Genomic DNA, 20,283 nt, shown 5'->3' on the forward strand with positions numbered 1-20,283 from the left:
ACATTTGAAGAAATAATGACTGAGAACATTCCAAACTTGATGAAAACTATAAATCCACAGATCCAATAAGTTCTAAAACCCACAGGCACAAGAAGCATGTTTTTAAAAAAGCATAGTGGGACTTCCCTGGTGGTCCAGTGGTTAAGAATCTGCCCTCCAATGCAGGGGACACAGGTTCAATCCCCGGTCGGGAAACTAAGATCCCACGTGCTGTGGGGCATCTAAGCCCACAAGCCACAACTACAGAGCCCCCACACTCTGGAGCCCACACGCAATGAAAGATCCAAATGCTGCAACTAAGACACAGCCAAAAATAAATAAATAAATAAATATTAAAATTAAAAAAGAGTGAAAAGGCAAGTCACTCTGACAGAGCTGTCATACCTCACAGAATTTCTAGTCAGAATATATATAAAAAAATACAAAAATAAATAAATAATAAATAAATAAGCATATCATAATCAACTGTTAAAAACCGGTGTGATAGGGACTTTCCTGGTAGTAAGACTCCCCACTTCCACTGCAGAGGGCATGGGTTTGATCTCTGGAACCTCATGGAGCAGCCAAAAAAAAAGATGAAAAAAAAAAAAACAAACACAAAAAACAGTGATAAAGGAAAAATCTTAAAGCCAGAGGAAAAAAATGAACACAGAGAAAAAATAAAGATTATACCAGATTTCTTGGAAACAATATAAGCAAGAAGATAGGGGAGCAAAATCTTTTAAAATACTGAAAGAAGAAAGTTAACTTACCTAAAATTCTTAAACCTACCAGCAAAATCTTTCAAAAATGAAGGCTGAGACTCACAGACATAGAAAACAAATTTATGGTTACAAAAGGGGAAAGGGGGCTGGGGAGAGGGATAAATTAGAAGGTTGGGATTAACATATACACACTATTATATACAAAACAGATAACCAACAAGGACCTACTATATAGCACAGGGAACTATATTTTGTAATAAACTACAAGGGAAAAGAATCTGAAAAGGAATATATATAGAATATATATATGTATAACTGAATATATATAACTGAATCACTCTGCTGTACCCCTGAAACTAACATGATATTGTAAATCAAGTATACTTCAATAAAAATAAATAAATAAAAATTTAAAGGTAAAAAAAAAAAAAAATGAAGGCTACTAAATGTAATATGATATCCTGGATTAGATCCTGGAACAGAAATAGGTTAGTAGTGGAAAATCTGGTGAATCTGAATGAAGTCTAGAGTTTAGTTAATGCAATAGTGTTAATGTCTTAGTTCTGAGAAATACACCATGGTTATAATGTTAAAAAGATGTTAACGTTAGAAGAAAGTGAGTGAATGGTATAAAGAAACCTGTGTACTATCTTTCCAACATTTTAACAAATCTAAATTATTCCAAACTAAAAATTTTATTGAAAAAAAAAAAAGACAAAACAGAGACTTTTCAGATATACTAACACTGAAAGAATTAATTGCCAGCAGACCCACAAACAAAAAACAAAGTCCTTCAGGCAGCAGGACTGGATTGTGGGCCTCCCTCCATTTAATTCTTATGTTCAAGCCCTAACCCCTAATGTGATGGTATTTAGAGTTGCCTCCTTTGGGAGGTAATTATGACTAGATGAAGTCATTAAGGTGGGACCCTCATGATGGAATTAATGCCCTTATAAGAGGAAACACCAGAGAGCTTGCTGTCTTTCTCCCAGTACACGCAGAAAAGAAAAGCCATATGAGTACATGGTGAGAAAGTAGCCATCTGAAACCCAAGGAGAGAGTTCTTACCAGACACTGACCCTTCTGGCACTTTGATCTTGGACGTCTCCAGAACTGTTAGGAAGTAAATTTACATGTTTAAGCTACCTAGCCTATGGCATAAGAAAAACATGACACCAGATGTAAATACAGAGTTACACAAAGAAATGAAAAGCACCAAAAATGGAAATTATATGAATAACTACATGACTGTTTCTCTTTATCTTCAAACAATAACTATTTAACAAAATAATAATAATGTATTATGGGGTTTACAATACATGTACAAGTAAAAGGCATGACAACTGTAACAAAGTTGGGGGAGGATGATAACAGTAAACTATTGTAAGATGATTATATTATACACGAAGTGGTATGGTATCACTTGAAGGTAGACTGTGATAGGCTAAATATGTGTACTAAAAATAACCACTAAAATAAAAAAGCATTATAACCAGCAAGTCAAAAAGGGAGATAAAATGGGATCATAGGGAATTCCCTGGCAGTCCAGCAGTTAGGACATGGTGCTTTCACTGCCGTGGCCTGGGTTCAATCCCTGGTCGGGGAACTAGGATTCCACAAGCTGCGCGGCGCAGCAAAAAAAAAAGAGAGAGAGAGAGAGAGATTATAAAAAATACTTGATGGACAAAAAGTGGGCAGAGTACCTAAACAGACACACCAGTCAAAATAGCCATCATCAAAAAGTCTACAAACAATAAATGCTGGAGAGAGTGTAGAGAAAAGGGAACCCTCCTACACTGTCGGTGGGAATGTAAATTGGTGCAGCCACTATGGAGAACAGCATGGAGGTTCCCCAAAAAACCAAAAATATAGTTGCCATATGATCCAGCAATCCCACTCCTGGGCATATATCCAGACAAAACTATAATTTGAAAAGATACATGCACCCCAATGTTCATAGCAGCACTATTTACAACAGCAAAGACATGAAGGCAACCTAAATACCCATCGACAGATGAATGGTTAAAGAAGCTGTGGTATATATATATACAATGAAATATTACTCAGCCATAAAAAAATGAAATAATGCCATTTGCAGCTACATGGATGGACCTAGAGATTATCATACTAAGTGAAGTAAGTCAGAAAGAAAAAGGGATTTCCCTGGTGGTCCAGTGGTTAAGAATACGCCTTCCAATGCATGGGACACAGGTTCAATCCCTGGTCAGGGAACTAAGATCCCACATACCACGGGATAACTAAGCCCGCGTGCCACACTAGAGAGCCCGCATGCCACACCACAACTAAGACCCAACGCAGCCAAAAATAAATAAATTTTTTTTTAAAAAAAGAAACTGCCTTCCAATGCAGGGGATCCCTGGTCAGGAAACTAAGATCCCACATGCCGCAGGGCAACTAAGCCTGCACACCACAACCACTGAGCATGTGAGCCACAACTAGAAAGCCCGTGTTCTGCAACTACAGAGCCCACGCACTCTGCAGCCCCCACGCTGCAACTACTGAGCCCACGTGCCACAACTAGAGAGAAGCCTGCACGCCACAATGAAAGATCCTGCATGCTGCAACGAAGACCCCGAGTGCTGCAACTAAGACCTGACGCAGCCAAGAATAAAATAAATACTAAAAAAAAAAAGAGGAAAAGACAAATACCATATGATATCACTTCAATGTGTCATCTCACATATGACACAAATGAACTTATCTATGAAACAGAAACAGACTTGTGGTTGCCAGGGTGGGGGATAGAGGAGGGTTGGATTGGGAGTTTGGGACTAGCAGATGCAAACTATTATATACAGAATGGATAAACAACAAGATCCTATTGTATAGGACAGGGAACTCTACTGAGTATCCTGTAATAAACCATAATGGAAAAGAATATGAGAAAGAATACATATGTATATAAATGAATCACTTTGTTGTATACCAGAAACTAACACAACACTGTATATCAACTATACTTCAATAAAAAAATAAAATAAATAAAACAAACAGACTCACAGACATAGAAAACAAACTTATGGTTACCAAAGGGAAAAAGGGTAGGGAGAGATAAATTAGGAGCTGTGGTTAACAGTTACACACTATTATATATAAAACAGATAAACAACAAGGTCCTACTGTATAGCACAGGGAACTATATTCAGTATCTTGTAATAACCTATAATGGAAAAGAATCTGAAAAAGAATATATATATACATATCTGAATCACTTTGCTGTACACCAGAAACTAATACAACATTGTAAACCAACTACACTTCAATAAAAAATTAAAAAAAAAAAAAACAAAACTTGAGTGATCCAAAAAAGGTGCCCCCAAAATCAAAAAAGGACATAAAGATGGCACAAATTAAAAACAAACATCAAGACAATATATTCAAATCTAACTATATCAACAATCACATAAAACTTGAATGGTCTAAATACCCAAATTAAAGACAGAGACTGTCAGAATGGTAATAAAGACTCAACTATATGTGCTGCCTACAAGAAATTCACATTTCTTTTACATTTAAATGAGATCCTTAAATTAAAATTAAATGTAATTTAAAAGAAAAATTTTAATTACATTTAAATGTAAAGATACGAAAAGATTCAAAATAAGAGGATGAAAACAGAAATACTACAGTAAAACAAGTCAAAAGAAAGTTTGATGGCCACAGCATAATGGAAATAACAACAAAGGAAACACACACATGAGCTGCACTTAGAAAAAGTCACCCAGTGAAGAGACAGAGAAACCTTTGAAGGATTCTACACTAGGTAACGAGGTTGACACACCTATAATATAAGGAACATTTGAGAAGTTTATAATGGTTTATAATAGTTTTCATTCAAAATGTTGGGACTGTTGAAAGTTTTGAATTTTATAGGCATAGGTTTTGATGTTTAAAACTTATTTTAAGGGAGAAAAATCCCTCGACTGCTTAAACATTAGAAGTAATTAAACATTATTGTTAATTGTACTTGTGCAGTATTAACAGCTACGTCACACAGTAAATGTGGGGAAAATCCATTTAGAAAATAAATTGTTTTTCCAGAATTACCATTGTGGCATATTTTCAATTAGTTAATGTGTAATTCATAGTAGCAAAAGTAGCAGAAGTTACATTTTTAAAACTACTTATATAAACATTTTTCCCAAATACTATGGTTTTTGTGCATAGTTTTTTTTTTTAATATTTATTTTATTTATTTGGTTGCACTGGGTCTTGGTTGTGGCTCACCGGCTCCTTAGTTGCAGCACATGTGCTCCTTAATTGTGGCCGGTGGGCTCCTTAGTTGCGGCTCACCACTCCTTAGTTGTGGCATGCAAACTCTTAGTTGTGGCATGCATGTGGGATCTAGTTCCCTGACCAGGGATCAAACCCGGGCCCCCTGAATTGGGAGCATGGAGTCTTAACCACTGCGCCACCAGGGAAGTCCCTGTGCATAGTTTTTAAGAATCTTGGATTTAGAGACTGTCTTTTCACAAATTATAGGTTTTACAGAAATTGAAGAATTTTGACAGATAAAACGTTGTTTCTATAGAAGTAATGATTCTCTACCTTTTATCAAAAGTTCATCTTAATCTCCTACATTGTGTTACATTATACTGCTTCTCTGTAACAATGTGTAGTTTGTATGCCTTTTTGTATCACAACCAGATAACCAACTAAAGTTGAAGTGACAATCCTACAAAATACAAAAGTCTTATTTCTGAAGACAATTTCAATTTGGGGAGTTCTGTAAAATCATATGACTTTCATGCAGTGGGCAGAATGGACTATAGGAATGAATCTGGCTTTAGGGTTATTAACCTTCTTGAAGTCAACCATCTAAGATCCTATATAAGCACTAATGGACAAAATTCAAAACTAAACGATAAAAGTCTATTTTTGAGAAATGTCTCAAGTTTTGAAGGTTTTTTTTTTTAAGGAACACTCATTAAGGAAGTCACTGAAGTAGTATTTTTTAAACTGGAAAAAATCAATCCATGATGCCTGTACAGTAAATCTAGGTAAATACCATATAAAGAAACTAAGCTAGTTCAAAACATGGCTATATTAGAAGGGAATTTTATTCTCAGTCCTATATTATATATGTGACAGAATTGCAAAGAATGGAAATATTTATTTCTTCTAGGCAGCAGAAAAAGTAAGAGTGACTAGTATTTAATAGTCTGTAATATTAACATATATGCACTACATATCAGGATGAACCAATATTAACACAAGATAGCATTTCTAAAATATTATTTTGAACATTAGGTCATTTGGTAATTTTCTATAGTTAAAAGATATTTCTCATGTTTTGAAACTAAATAAATGTGGGGAAATGGCTTAATTATAATTTTAGGCCTGCAGTTTGTAAGTTCCAGAAAAAGGGTATTTGCATGTGACATGCATTGTATGCTTTAACCTCATAGATAACTATTTTCATCTACAGGTGAAAAGTTTTAATTATTTTAATAACTAGATATTTTGCTTTTCAGAGGTCTTAAAATGGAAGTAGACCCATTGTTTTGAGGGAATTCCATTACTTTATACAAAAACCAGTCATTCTATGTTTGGTCCTTAATAAAATTTTAACTTGGACAGATTTATTCCAGCTAAGCCACAAATGGTAACATGTAAACTTGTTTTTATTAAAGAATTTTCCTATGGGGACTTCCCTGGCAGTCCAGTGGTTAAGACTCCGTGCTTCAACTGCAGGGCCATGGGTTCGATCCCTGGTCAGGGAACTAAGATCCTGCATGCCGCACGGCACGGCAAAAAAAAAAAAAAATTCCCCTATCAATAAAAAAGAAGGGAACTCCCCAGCAGTCCAGTGGTTAGGACTCCACGCTTCCACTGCTGAGGACACGGATTCAATCCCTGATCGGGGAAGCAAAATCTCGCAAGTCACACAGCGCAGCCAAAAAAAAAAAAAAAAAAAAAGAAAGAAAAAAAAAAAAAACAGGAGAAGCTATATTACTGTCATAAGAAGTAAATATCAGAGCAAAGATTATCACCAGTGATTAAAAAAAGGTTATTTCATAACAATAACGGGCTCAATCAAGAAGAGACAAAAAACCTAAATGTTCACACACCTAATAACAAAACTTCAAAGTACATGAAACAAAAATTGACAGAACTGAAAAGAGAAATAGGCAAATCCACAATTATAGTCAAAGGCTATAATACTTCCCTCAAAATATTTGTAGAATATTTGCAGAAAAACAATAAGGATATAGTAAATTTGACAACATTATCAACCAACTTGACCAGATTGACATTTATAGAAAACATCACCCAAAATACACATTCTTCTCAAGTACACACAGAATATTTACCAAGATAAATGATATTCTAGGTCATAAAACAAGTTTCAATCAATTTAAAAAGGATTCAAATGTACAAAGTATATATGACCAATGTAATTTAATCAGAAATAACTAACAGAAAAACCTAGAAAAATTTCCAAGTATTTAAAAACTAAATGTTGCACCTCTAAATAACCCATGGATCAAAGAAGAAATCAAAGGGAAATTAGAAAGTATTTTGAATTAAATGAAAATGAAAACACAACATGTAAAGAATTTGTGGGATGCTTTAGTAGTTCTTAAGCAAAAATTACAGCATTAAACACCTATATTAGAAAAGAAGGTCTCTTGCTTAGCTTGACCTTAGCTTCCACTTAAGAAAGTAGAATCAAAAGAGAAAACTAAACTAAGCAGAAGAGGGACTTCCCTGGTGGTCCAGTGGGTAAGACTCTGCGCTCCCAATGCAGGGGGCCCGGGTTTGATCCCTGGTCGGGGAACTAGATCCCGCATGCATGCTGCAACTAACAGTCTGCATGCCACAACTAAGAAGTCCGCATGTCGCAACTAAGAAGTCTGCATGCCACAACTAAAGATCCCGCATGCTGCAACTAAGACCCGGTGCAGCCAAAATAAACAAATATTTTTATAAATAAATAATAAAAATTAAAAATAAAATAAGCAGAAGAAAGGAAATAAAGATCAAAGTAGAAATCAATTAAACTGAAAACAGAAAAATTAAACAGAAAATCAGTGAAGGCAAAAGTGATAAACCAGGCCGATCAAGATGAAGAAGAAAGAGCTGTATCAGGAATAAGAGAGGTGTTATCACCATACATTCTACAGATTTCAAAAGGTATAACAACGAAATATTATAAACAACTATTTATAACAAGAAATTCAACAATGTAGTTGAAATGGACAAATTCCTTGAAAGATACAATCAAAGCTTACTCAAGAAAAGAGATAACTTTAATAGCATTATATGTATTAATGAAGTTGAAATTGTAGTTAAAATCCTTTCACAACAAAACTTCAAGCCCAGATGATTTTACTGGCAAATTCTATCAAACATTTAAGTTAGAAATAATATAAACTCTTCTAAAAAACTGAAGAGGACACATTTCCTAACTCATTCTATAAAGCCAAAATTACCCTGACATCAAAACCAGATAAAGACATTATAAGAAAACTACAAACCAATAATCCTCATGAAGATACGTGTAAAAATCCTAAATGAAATTTTAGCAAATCAAATCCAACATCAGGAGCAAGGGAAGTTTATCCCAAGAATGCTGGATTGATTTAATATTCAAAGATCAATGTAATTCAGCACTCTGCCAGACTGAAGAAGAAAAATTATAACTTCATGTCATACACTAAGAAAAAACATTTGAAAAACAAATACTGTATGCTAACACATATATATGGAATATAAAAAAATGGTTCTTAACAACCTAGGGGCAGGACAGGAATAAAGACGCAGACATAGAGAATGGACTTGAGGAAACGGAGAGGGGGAAGGGTAAGCTGGGACGAAGTGAGAGAGTGCCATGGACATATATACACTACCAAATGTAAAATAGATAGCTAGTGGGAAGCAGCCACATAGCACAGGGAGATCAGCTTGGTGCTTTGTGACCACCTAGAGGGGTGGGATAGGGAGGGTGGGAGGGAGACGCAAGAGGGAGGGGATATATGTATATGTATAGCTGATTCACTCTGTTATAAAGCAGAAACTAACACACCATTGTAAAGCAATTATACTCCAATAAAGATGTTAAAAAAAAAACATTTGACAAAATCCAATACCCATTCCTGATTAAAACTCTCAGATGAAAAAAAAAAAAAAAAACTCTCAGATGGTTTTACTTTTAGAGCACATAGTGATGCCTAAGCTCTCTTTCATAAAGGGTTGAACAGATACTAACAACAAAACAAATGCTACGAGATTCAAAAAACTATTCTCTAAAAGATGGAGAAAAAATGGCAGACAGGAATTTATCTTTCCATTTCCAGGAAAGCTAAAACTTATCCAACTGAAATACTTCAAATTTACAACTGAGAATCTTGAAAATGGGGAATTGAAGACTGAAGAAGACAAGAATAAATACAGTTGGACCCTGAACAACGAGGGGGGTTATGGGTACCGACCCTCCGCAGAGTCAAAAATCTGTGTATAACTTACAGGCGGCACCCTTTATATACACGGTTCCTCCATATCTGCAAATCCTCCGTAACTGCGTTTCTGCATCTGCAGGTTCAACCAACCACAGATCACGTAATACAGTAATATTTACTATTGAAAAAAATCCATGTATAAGTGGACTTACGCAGTTCAAACCTGTGTTGTTCAAGGATCAACTGTAGATCCAATTCATTAACTGGCCCCATGGATCGTTTTGGGACCAACAGAATCCAACTGGTTACTGACCCTTATGTGCATCTTTCTTCAGGCAGTGAGGCACATGATCCAACTGGTATCAAAGAAGTGATTTCATGATGTAGCACGCTTTTTGTACTCTCTTATATAAATGTGTTTCTTACAATATGTCTACCGCTTATATCATAAAATAGAAGCTTTTAATAAACAGTTACTATGTACTGCAGACTTATTATGTGTCAGGTACTTTAAATACATCACCTCATTTAATTTCTCTCAAAATTCTTGTGAGGACTTCCCTGGTGGCACAGTGGTTAAGAATCCGCCTGCCAGGGGCTTCCCTGGTGGCACAGTGGTTGAGAGTCTGCCTGCCAGTACAGGGGACACAGGTTCGAGCCCTGGTCTGGGAAGATCCCACATGCTGCGGAGCAACTAGGGCCGTGAGCCACAATTACTGAGCCTGCGCATCTGGAGCCTGTGCTCCGCAACAAGAGAGGCCGCGATAGTGAGAGGCCCGCGCACCGCGATGAACAGTGGCCCCCACTTGCCACAACTAGAGAAAGCCCTCGCACAGAAACGAAGACCCAACACAGCCATAAATAAATTTAAAAAATTAAACTTTAAAAAAAAAAAAAAAGAATCCCCCTGCCAATGCAGGGGACATGGGTTCGATCCCTGGGCCGGAAGATCCCATATGCCACGGAGCAACTAAGCCCATACACCACAACTACTGAGCCTGTGCTCTAGAGCCCGCGAGCCACAACTACTGAGCCCACATGCCACAACTACTAAAGCCCACGCACTTAGAGTCTGTGCTCCACAACAAGAGAAGCCACCGCAATGAGAGGCCTGTACACCACAACGAAGAGTAGCCCCCGCTCGCCGCAACTACAGAAAGCCCATGTGAAGCAACGAAGACCCAACGCAGACAAAATAAAATAAATAAATTTATTAAAAAGAAGATACATGCACCCCCATGTTCATAGCAGCACTATTCACAATAGCCAAGACATGGAAACAACCTAAATGTCCATCAACAGATGAGTGGAGAAAGGAGATGTGATACATATATACAATGGACTACTACTCAGCCATAAAAAAGAACGAAATAATGCCGTTTGCAGCAACATGGATGCAACTAAAGATTATCATACTGAGTGAAGTAAGTCAGAAAGAGAAAGACAAATACCATATGATATCACTTACATGTGGAATCTAAAATACAACAGGAACCTATCTATGAAACAGAAACAAAATCACGGACATAGAGAACAGACTGGTGGTTGCCAAAGGGGGAGGGGGTTGGGGGAGGGATGGAGTGGGAGGTTGGGGTTAGCAGATGTAAACTTTATATATAGAGTGGATAAACAACAAGCTCCTACTGTATAGCACAGAGAACTATATCTGGTATCCTACGATAAACCACAATGGAAAAGAATATTTTTTAAAAAGAATGTATATATACATACATATATAAAAAACTGAATCACTTTTCTGTACAGCAGTAATTAACACAACATTGTAAATCAATTATACTTCAATTTAAAAAAGAAAGGGAGGGAGGGAGGAAGGAAGGAAGGAAAAAGTAAGACATTTCCTGGCTTCTTTTGCACCAGAGAACTAGAACGTTTTCTTGAAGAAATATTGAAATAAATAAAACAGCAGCACCAACAAGTAAAACTTAATACAGGTATTTTTTGATAACATCTACTAATATAGGCCAAGCACTATTGTTAGGTATTTAAGATACAAAATTCCTAACCTCTAGGAAATCATGGTCTAGTGTTAAAGGCAGAAAAACACAGCGGCAGTTTCAAAACAGTGTGACAATCAATACTACAGAAATATAGGTTCTATGAAAGCACAAGAGATGGCCAACTGACCCCAGTCTTGGAAGATCTGCAAGGACCACCCCCCCCCCAGAAATTGACAACTAAGCTGAAGAATAAATTAAAGTTAGTGCTGTCAGCAGTGCAAAGAGCAGAAGAAATATCAAGTAATTCATTTAATTTTAAACTCACAGGCCAAAAGAATGACTCTACCAACTACTTTTTTGCATTGTAAGACAAAGTCTTTTTTAAAAATGCACAAAAATACCGAGATACTAAAAGAACATAAAGTAATATTAAAAGTTAGTTGGTAGACCAGTTTTATGAACAAATCCTAGTAAACCTTAAAGAACAGAAAATTCCTTTACTATTTAAACTGGTAGAACATTAAAATAATGAAAAGCTTCCTCTATTTTATACCATAAACCTAATCCTAAAATCTGATGAAAACAATACCAAAAAAAGACAATTACATAAAACAAACGCCACTAGAAATACAGATGCAAACTCATAAATGATATACCGAGAAAGAAAATTCAATATTATGTTAATGTAATACATCATGACCAAGTAAGATTTACTCCAGAAATGCGAAGATGTTCCAAAATCTAAAAATGTATTAACATATAATATTAACTGATAATAGGAGAAAAACTGTATCATCATCTTGCTAAATAATGAAATTTGATTATACATTTGATTAAACATACATTTCTAAAAATACTAATAGTAAATAAGCAGTTAAAGAATATTTCTGAAACGTAAGAACAGAAATATGAAACGAATAGCAAAACATCAGAATACTTCCACAATTAAATTCAAGATCAAGATAAAGATGTACTCTATCACTGATTATCAATCAACATTATTGTGGAGTCTATAGTCAATGCAATAAAACAAGCAAAAAAGTTAACTGTAAACACTAGAAAGGAAAAGAGAAAAATTATCATTATTAGCAGATATAAGTGCCTACCTAAAAAACATAAGATAATCAACTGAATATTTATTTCAAAAATATGTTATAGATCAATGGAACAAAATAGAAAATCCAAAAACTAACCTATTTACAGACAAGATTTTAGTTTACAATAAAGGTGAAATTTCAAATCTTTGGAGAAAGGACAGATTGCTGAAAAACATTGGTAGAAGTGCCTAACCACTGAGACTCAAGTTTTTCAATATATATGTACACTGTTTAGAGATACATGTAAATGTGGTAGCAATGTAAAGAAAAGAATGGAAAGATAAATATAGTAGTTACCTCTGTATGTGTGGAAAGAGATGCATTTGGGGAGGGTCCACACTAAGTCAAGAGGGTTTCAAATATGGTGACTATAGGTGTTCAGATTCTTTTTTTTAGACTATGCATTTACATATTATGCACTCTCCTGTACATACAATATATTTGACAATTTTTAAAAATTTAATGAGATAAATCTGTATGTGCTGTTATAGAAAGATCTACAAGTAATATTAAGTGAAAAAGCAAAACATTATGTGTCACATGATTCCTTTCCTGTAAAAGTTTTTATTGATGGTATTCTGTATAAAGATTTTTTTTTTCTGGAAAAATACAGAAGAAACTGTTACCTTTCATTAAATGTACACTGACTCAGGTGTACATCCTCATTTTATACCTTTCTATACTGTTTTATTTTCAAACACTTTTGAACTGTTTTTATTCTGTTTTGATTTTTTAACAGGTATGTATATAACTTTTTAATATATCTGTATGTGTATAACTATTTTATTCTTGTCAATATTAAGTTTAGTTATCCAAATAGTAGAATCAATGGATTGTTCTCTTCTTTATACTTTTATACTTTAAAAAAGAACTATTTAGACAAAATCCTAATTAAAAATCAGACTACAAGAAAGTTCCCACCAAAAAAAACAAATATCCAACAGAAATATGAAAAAATGTTCCACCTTGCTTATTATTAAAAACATACTTCTGATTATCAAGTTGGGAAAAATAAAAAATGTCATAATAGTCTTTGCAGGGAACAAGGAAATTAACACACTGCTGATAAGAATATAAATGAGACTATTCAGACTGTAAAGGTTCTGATAGAGTATACCACATTAAAATTCTAAACTGATTTTGTGGGGATTATGGAGTCAAGGATTTCTAAGCAAGCAAGTACAAAGATCTAAAATTTAAATTCTTAGAAGAAAGCTGGAGTAAGCTACGTGAAATTTAGAGAGAAAAAACTGAAGGCAGAGAAGCAAGTTAAGAGTCTGCTATAAGAACTCAAATAACAAATGATCAAGAAAAGAAATGAAAAATGGAACAGGAAGGACAGATTTGAGTGTCATTTAAAAGGTTAAACGCTAAAGGATGTGGGACTTCCCTGCTGGTCCAGTGGTAAAGAATCTGCCTCCCAATGCAGGGGATGCGGGTTTGATCCCTGGTCCGGGAACTAAGATCCCACATGCCACAGGGCAACTACTGAGCCTGCACACCTCAACTAGAGAACCGTGTGCCTCAAACTACAGAGCCCACGTGCTCTGGAGCCCGAGAGCCACAACTACAAAGACCAACATGCTCTGGAGCCCATGCGTCACAATCAGAGAGAGAAAACCCTCACACCACAACTAGAGAGAAGCCTGAGCGCCACAACGAAGATCCCGCATGCCGCAACAAAGACCCGACACAGCCAAAAATAAAAATAAATTAAATTTTAAAAAAAAAAGAAAAATCATATTAAAAAAGCTAAAGGTTGTGGTGAATGATTAGGTATAAAACATGAGATAGAGGAAAGAGTTAGGGATAATTCTGAGCTTTATAACTTGAGGTAAATGAGTGGTTCTACCATCAAATGAGATAGCAGATAAAGAGCGAGAGGTAAACTTAGAGGAAAAAACTATGACTTACTTCACTGCCTTACTGGATGTGACCTATAGACAGGTACAAATCTCCAATTAACAAATGGAAATAGGGAACAAAGGAAAGATGTTAAGATCTATTACAGCACTGTCCAACAAAGCTTTCTACAATGAAGGAAATGTTGTATACCTGCGCTAACACAGCAGGTACTAGAGGTGACTAGTGCAAGAGAGGAACTGATTTTTCCTTGTATTTAATTTTAATTAATTTAAATTTAAATAGCTACAGGTGACTAGTTGCTACCACATTGGACAGAGTACATCTAGAGACTTAAAAGGCATTTCCACTGTCTTTCTCTCATTTTCCAGACATATGAAAATTAAGATTCACATCTAATTTATTCAAATAGTTTTAAAATATCACCTTCAGTTAATATAAAACTGAGGAACTATGATCCATCCTCAGCCAAACAGTATGATTTCTTTCTTTTAAGTAATTCTTAATTCCATTTACAAATCAAAATGAAGCTAAGTAAAAACTGCATGGTCAGGACTTCCCTGGCGGTCCAGTGGTTAAAACTTCGCTTTCCAATGCAGGGGGTGTGGGCTTGATCCCTGGTCGGGGAGCTAAGATCTCACATGCCTCACAGCCAAGAAACCAAAACATAAAACAGAAGCAATATTGTAACAAATCCAATAAAGACTTTAAAATGGTCCACATCAAAAAAAAAAAAAACAAACCTTAAAAAAAATTAAAATTTTTTTTAAAATTAAAAAAAAAAAAAAAAAAACTGCATGGTGTCATTAAGGTATAGTCTCACAAAACAAACTAGTCATAGATAAGGAGGCCTAGTTTGAGACCTGGAGCTCTACTCTTCATAATACTGACCTCTCCATCACTATCAGATATCACAATGAATGCATCCTCAAGTCTACGCTTCTTCTTCACATTGACAGAACTGGTAGTTTCTATATCTTTCTTCTCCAGGTTCTGAGCTTCAGAGACTTCTTTAACTTTTTTCCTTCTCCGTGGCATCTTTTTGTCTGAAATACAAGGAAAAATAATTTACTTAAAGTATAAGTTTTTTAGATGCTATTTGTAATTTGGTCATGTAAAAAAAAAAGATACGCATCTAACAGAAGTAAAACTGGATTTCTGAACTCTTCTACTACTCATTAAGATTTGTATTTTTTCTATAAAGGAAAAAATACATATATAAATATATAAATCTCATCTCTTCAGCAATATTTCAATAGGAAAAATACAATAATTTATCCTAGTTCTTTAAACATTAACTTAAATAACTGGTTCTCTTGACTGTATATTATTATTTATTTAAAAGTTTTTTTTTAATACCAATGCCTCAACCCAATAAAGGACATCTTCAAAATACCCACTGCTAATATCATACTTAAAGGTGAAAGACAAAATGCTTTCCTCTTAGGACAGGAACAAGACAAGAATGTCTGCTTTCATCATTTCTATTGAACATTATACTGGAGGCTCTAGACAGGTCAATTAAGCAAGAAGAAGAAATAAAAGACATCCAAATAGGAAAGGAAGAAGTAAAACTACTGCCTTTTGTAGATGGCATGATCTTGTATTTTAAAAAAAAGAACTAAGAAATCCACTAAAAAACTGTTATAACTAATGAACAAGTTCAGCAAGATTGCTGGATACAAGGTAAATATACAAAAATCAATTATACTGCTATCTACTGGCAATAAATAATCCAAAAATGAAATTTTTTAATTCCATTTTTAATACCATCAAGAATAATAAAATTCTTAAATAATAATGATAATAAAATTCTTAACAAAATTTAACAAAAGTGCAAGACCTGCAACTGAAAACTTTAAGATATTGTTGAAAGATATAAAAGTTCTAAGTAAATGCAAAGACATCCCATGTTCATGAATTGGAAGACTTGACATTGTTAAAACAGCAATATTCCCCAAATTGCTCTACAGATACAACATAATCCCTAATACAATTCCTATTGGCTTTTTTGTAGACATAGACAAGTTGATCTTAAAATTCACATGGAAAAACAGAGGTCCCAGAATAGCCAAAACAATCTTGAAAAAAAGGAACAAAGCTGAAGGACTCACACATCTCAATTTCAAAACTTACTACAAAGCTACATCATCAAGACCGTGTGGCACTGGCACAAGAATAGAAATAAAGATAAATGGAATAGAAGAACTATTCATTATGTGAGAGTCAAGAAAACACCCACACATTTGCTATCAATTGCTTTCGACAAAAGTACCAAGATAATTCAATGGACAAAATATAAGTCTCTTCAACAAATGGAACTGGGACAACCAGATATCCAAATGCAAAAGAATGAAACTGGACCTCTACCTCACATAATAAAGAACTGCACGAAATAAATGGATCAAAGACCTGAATGAAAGAGCAAAACCTATAAAATTCTTAAGCAAAACATATACATAAAGTTTTGTCATCTTCGACAGGCAATAGTTTGTTAAACTTGACATCAAAAGCATAAGCAACAATGGGACTTCCCTGGTGGCGCAGTGGTTAAGAATCCACCTGCCAATGCATGGGACATGGGTTCAAGCCCTGGTCCGGGAAGATCCTACATGCCACACAGCAACTAAGCCCACACGCCACAACTACTGAGCCTGCACTCTAGAGCCCGTGATCCACAACTACTGAGTGCACGTGCAACAACTACTGAAGCCTGCATGCCTAGAACCCATGCTCTGCAAAAGAGGAGCCATCGCAATGAAGCACACGCACCGCAATGAAGAGCAGCCCCCGCTTGCCACAACTAAAGAAAGCCTGTGTGCAGCAACAAAGACCCAATGCAGCCAAAAATAGATAAATAAAATAAACAAATGTATTTTTTAAAAAGGCATAAGCAACAAAAGAAAGAACAGATAAACTGGGCTTCATCTTATTAAAAACCTTTGTGGGGGCTTCCCTGGTGGCGCAGTGGTTGAGAATCTGCCTGCCAATGCAGGGGACACGGGTTCGAGCCCTGGTCTGGGAAGATCCCACATGCCGCGGAGCAACTAGGTCCGTGAGCCACAACTAGTGAGCCTGCGCATCTGGAGCCTGTGCTCCGCAACAAGAGAGGCCGCGATAGTGAGAGGCCCGCGCACCGCGATGAAAAGTGGCCCCCGCTTGCCGCAACTAGAGAAAGCCCTCGCACAGAAACGAAGACCCAACACAGCCAAAAATAAATTAATTAATTTTTTTAAAAAATTTTTTAAAAACCCTTTGTGCTCCAAACCATAATTTTAAGAAAAGTTTAAAAAAATAATAAAGAATGGGGAAAATATTTGCAAAACATCTATGTAATAAAGAAACTGTATACAGAATATATAAGGAACTCTTGCAACTCAACAGTAAAAGGGCAAATAAACCAACTATAAAATGGGCAAAGAATATGAACACACATTTCTCCAAAGAAGATATATAAATGACCAGTAAGCACATGAAAAGGTGGTCAACATAATTAGTCATCAGGCAAATGCAAAGCCCACTAATGATCACTATAAAAAAAAAATAATGGAAAATAACAAGTGCTGACGAGGATACGGAGAAATTGGAATCCTAGTATATTGTTGATGAGAATGTAAAATGGTGCAGTCACTGTGGGGGAAAAAAAGAAGGAATGAAGTATTGATACAGGCTACAACATGAATAAACCTTGAAAACACGTTTAGTCAAAGAAGGCAGTCACAAAATCCCACATATTATATGATTTCACTTATATGAAACATCCAGAAGAGCAAATCTATAAACATAGAAAGTAGATTACTGGTTGTCAAGGACGGGGGGATTGGAAGAGTTGAAGAGTAACCACTAAGGGACAGAGAGATTTCTTTTTTGAGGTGATAAAACGTTTTAAAATTCTATACTTTTCAACTGTATATTTTTTAATTGAAAATATAATTGATGTACAATATTATGTTATTTTCAGGTATATTAGATAGTGATTTGACATTTGCATACATTATGAAATGATCACCATAATAAGTCTAGTAACTCATCTGCCCCCATACAAAACTATTAAAATATTACTGACCATATTCCTTATGCTATTACATCCTCATGGCTTATTTATTTTATAACTAGAGATTTGTACCTCAATCCCTTTCATCCATTTTGCCCCATCTCCAATCCCCCTCCCCTTTGGCAACCACCAGTTTATTCTCTATATCTATGAGTCTGTTTTGTTTTTTAGATTCCACATATAAGTGAGATCACACATCTGTACTTGTCTTTTTCTGTCAGACTTATTTCACTTAGCATAATACTCTCTAGATCTATCTATGCTGTTCCAAATGGCAACATTTCATTTTTTTATGGCTCAGTAATATTTCACTGTGTGTGTGTGTGTGTGTGTGTGTGTGTACGACTTCTTTATCCACTAACCTATCAATGGACATTTAGGTTGCTTCCATATCTTGGTTACTGTAACTAATGCTTCAATTAACACTAGTGTGCATATATCTTTTCAAATTAGTGTTTTTGTTTTCTTCGGGTAAATACTCGGAAGTGAAATTGCTGGATCATATGGCAGTTCTGTTTTTTAATTTCAATTGTATAGTTTAAGTGGGTGGATTATATGGTAAGTGAATCATATCTCAAAGTTGTGGTTTTTTTTTTTTATTTTAAGAAAACAGCAAATGTTGTCAAGGATGTGGAGAATTTTTATAAATTTATTTATTTATTTATTTATTTATTGGCTGTGTTGGGTCTTTGTTGCTGCGTGAGGGCTTTCTCTAGTTGCAGCAAGCAGGGGCTACTCTTCATTGCAGTGCACGGGCTTCTCATTGTGGCGGCTTCTCTTGTTGCGGAGCACCGGCTCTAGGCATGTGGGCTTCAGTAGTTGTGGCACACAGGCTCAGGAGCTGTGGCTCACAGGCTCTAGAGCACAGGCTCAGTAGTTGTGGCACATGGGCTAGGTTGCTCCGCGGCATGTGGGATTTTCCCGGACCAGGGCTCAAACCCGTGTCCCCTGCGTTGGCAGGCAGATTCTTAACCACTGCACCACCAGGGAAGTCCCAAGGATGCAGAGAAATTAAAACTTTCATCCACTGTGAGAATATAAAATTCTGCAGCTGCTGTGGAAAATAGCTTGGCAATTCCTCAAAAAGTTAAAATACACTTAGCAATTCTACTCCCAGGTAAACACCCAAGAAAATTGAAAAGTATTCAGAAAAAAACTTGTACTTAAATGTTCATAACAGCCTTAATCGTAATAGCCAAAAAATGTAAATAACCCAAATGAGGAATGGATACACAAAATGTGGGACATCCATAAAATGGAATACTGGTCAGCCTTAAAAAGGAATAAAGTACTGATACATGCTACAACATGGATAAACCTTGAAAACAATGTTAAATGAAAGCAGCCAGACACAAAAGCCCACATATTGTATGATTCTGTCTATATGAAACATCCTGAATAGACAAATCTACAGAGACAGAAAGCAGATTAAGACTGCTAGAAGTTGGAGGAAAGAGAAATATAGAGTGACTACTTAGTGACTATAGGGTTTCTTTTTGGGGTGATGAAAATGTTTAAAATTAGAAACTGGTGATAGCTGCACAACATTTTGAATGTACGAAAAGCTATTAAATTATACACCTGAAAATGACTAAAATGTTGGATTTTATGTTCTATGAATTCTACCTAAATTAAAAAAAAAACCTCCCCAGATGATTTTACATTATAACCAAAGCAGAGACTCAATAACTTAAATAGTCACTGATTTAAAAAGAACAACCTTAGGACTTCCCTGGTGGCACAGTGGTTAAGAATCCACCTGCCAACGCAGGGGACACGGGTTCGAGCCCTGGTCCGGGAAGACCCACATGCCACAGAGCAACTAAGCCCGTGTGCCACAACTACTGAGCCTGAGTACCACAACTACTGAAGCCCGCGGGCCTAGAGCCCATGCTCCGCAACAAGAGAAGCCACCGCAATGAGAAGCCCATGCACCACAACGAAGAGTTGCCCCCATTCGCCACAACTAGAGAAAGCCCGTGCACAGCAACGAAGACCCAACACAGCCAATAAATAAATAAATAAATTTATTTATTTTAAAAAAAAAAAAGAACCACCTTAGGGACTTCCCTGGTGATGTAGTGGATATGACTCCATGCTCCCAATGCAGCGGGCCCGGGTTTGATCCCTGGTCAGGAAACTAGGTCCCACATGCATGCTGCAACTAAGAGTTTGCATGCCGCA

The 20,283-nt window shown here is 35.8% G+C and overlaps 1 protein-coding gene across 1 annotated transcript in view; it reads right to left on the minus strand.

The window, feature by feature from the left end:
* The window catches only part of UIMC1 (ubiquitin interaction motif containing 1), a 144,105-nt gene that overhangs the window by 108,490 nt on the left and 15,332 nt on the right, over nt 1-20,283 (minus strand). Inside the window, 1 exon segment of the mRNA XM_036847772.1 lies at nt 14,937-15,091. Within this exon segment, the coding sequence (XP_036703667.1) occupies nt 14,937-15,083 (147 nt within the window). The 5' untranslated portion in view covers nt 15,084-15,091.

The sequence above is a fragment of the Balaenoptera musculus genome, chromosome 3, assembly GCF_009873245.2.
Source record: "Balaenoptera musculus isolate JJ_BM4_2016_0621 chromosome 3, mBalMus1.pri.v3, whole genome shotgun sequence".
In the NCBI taxonomy this organism is placed as follows: domain Eukaryota; kingdom Metazoa; phylum Chordata; class Mammalia; order Artiodactyla; family Balaenopteridae; genus Balaenoptera; species Balaenoptera musculus.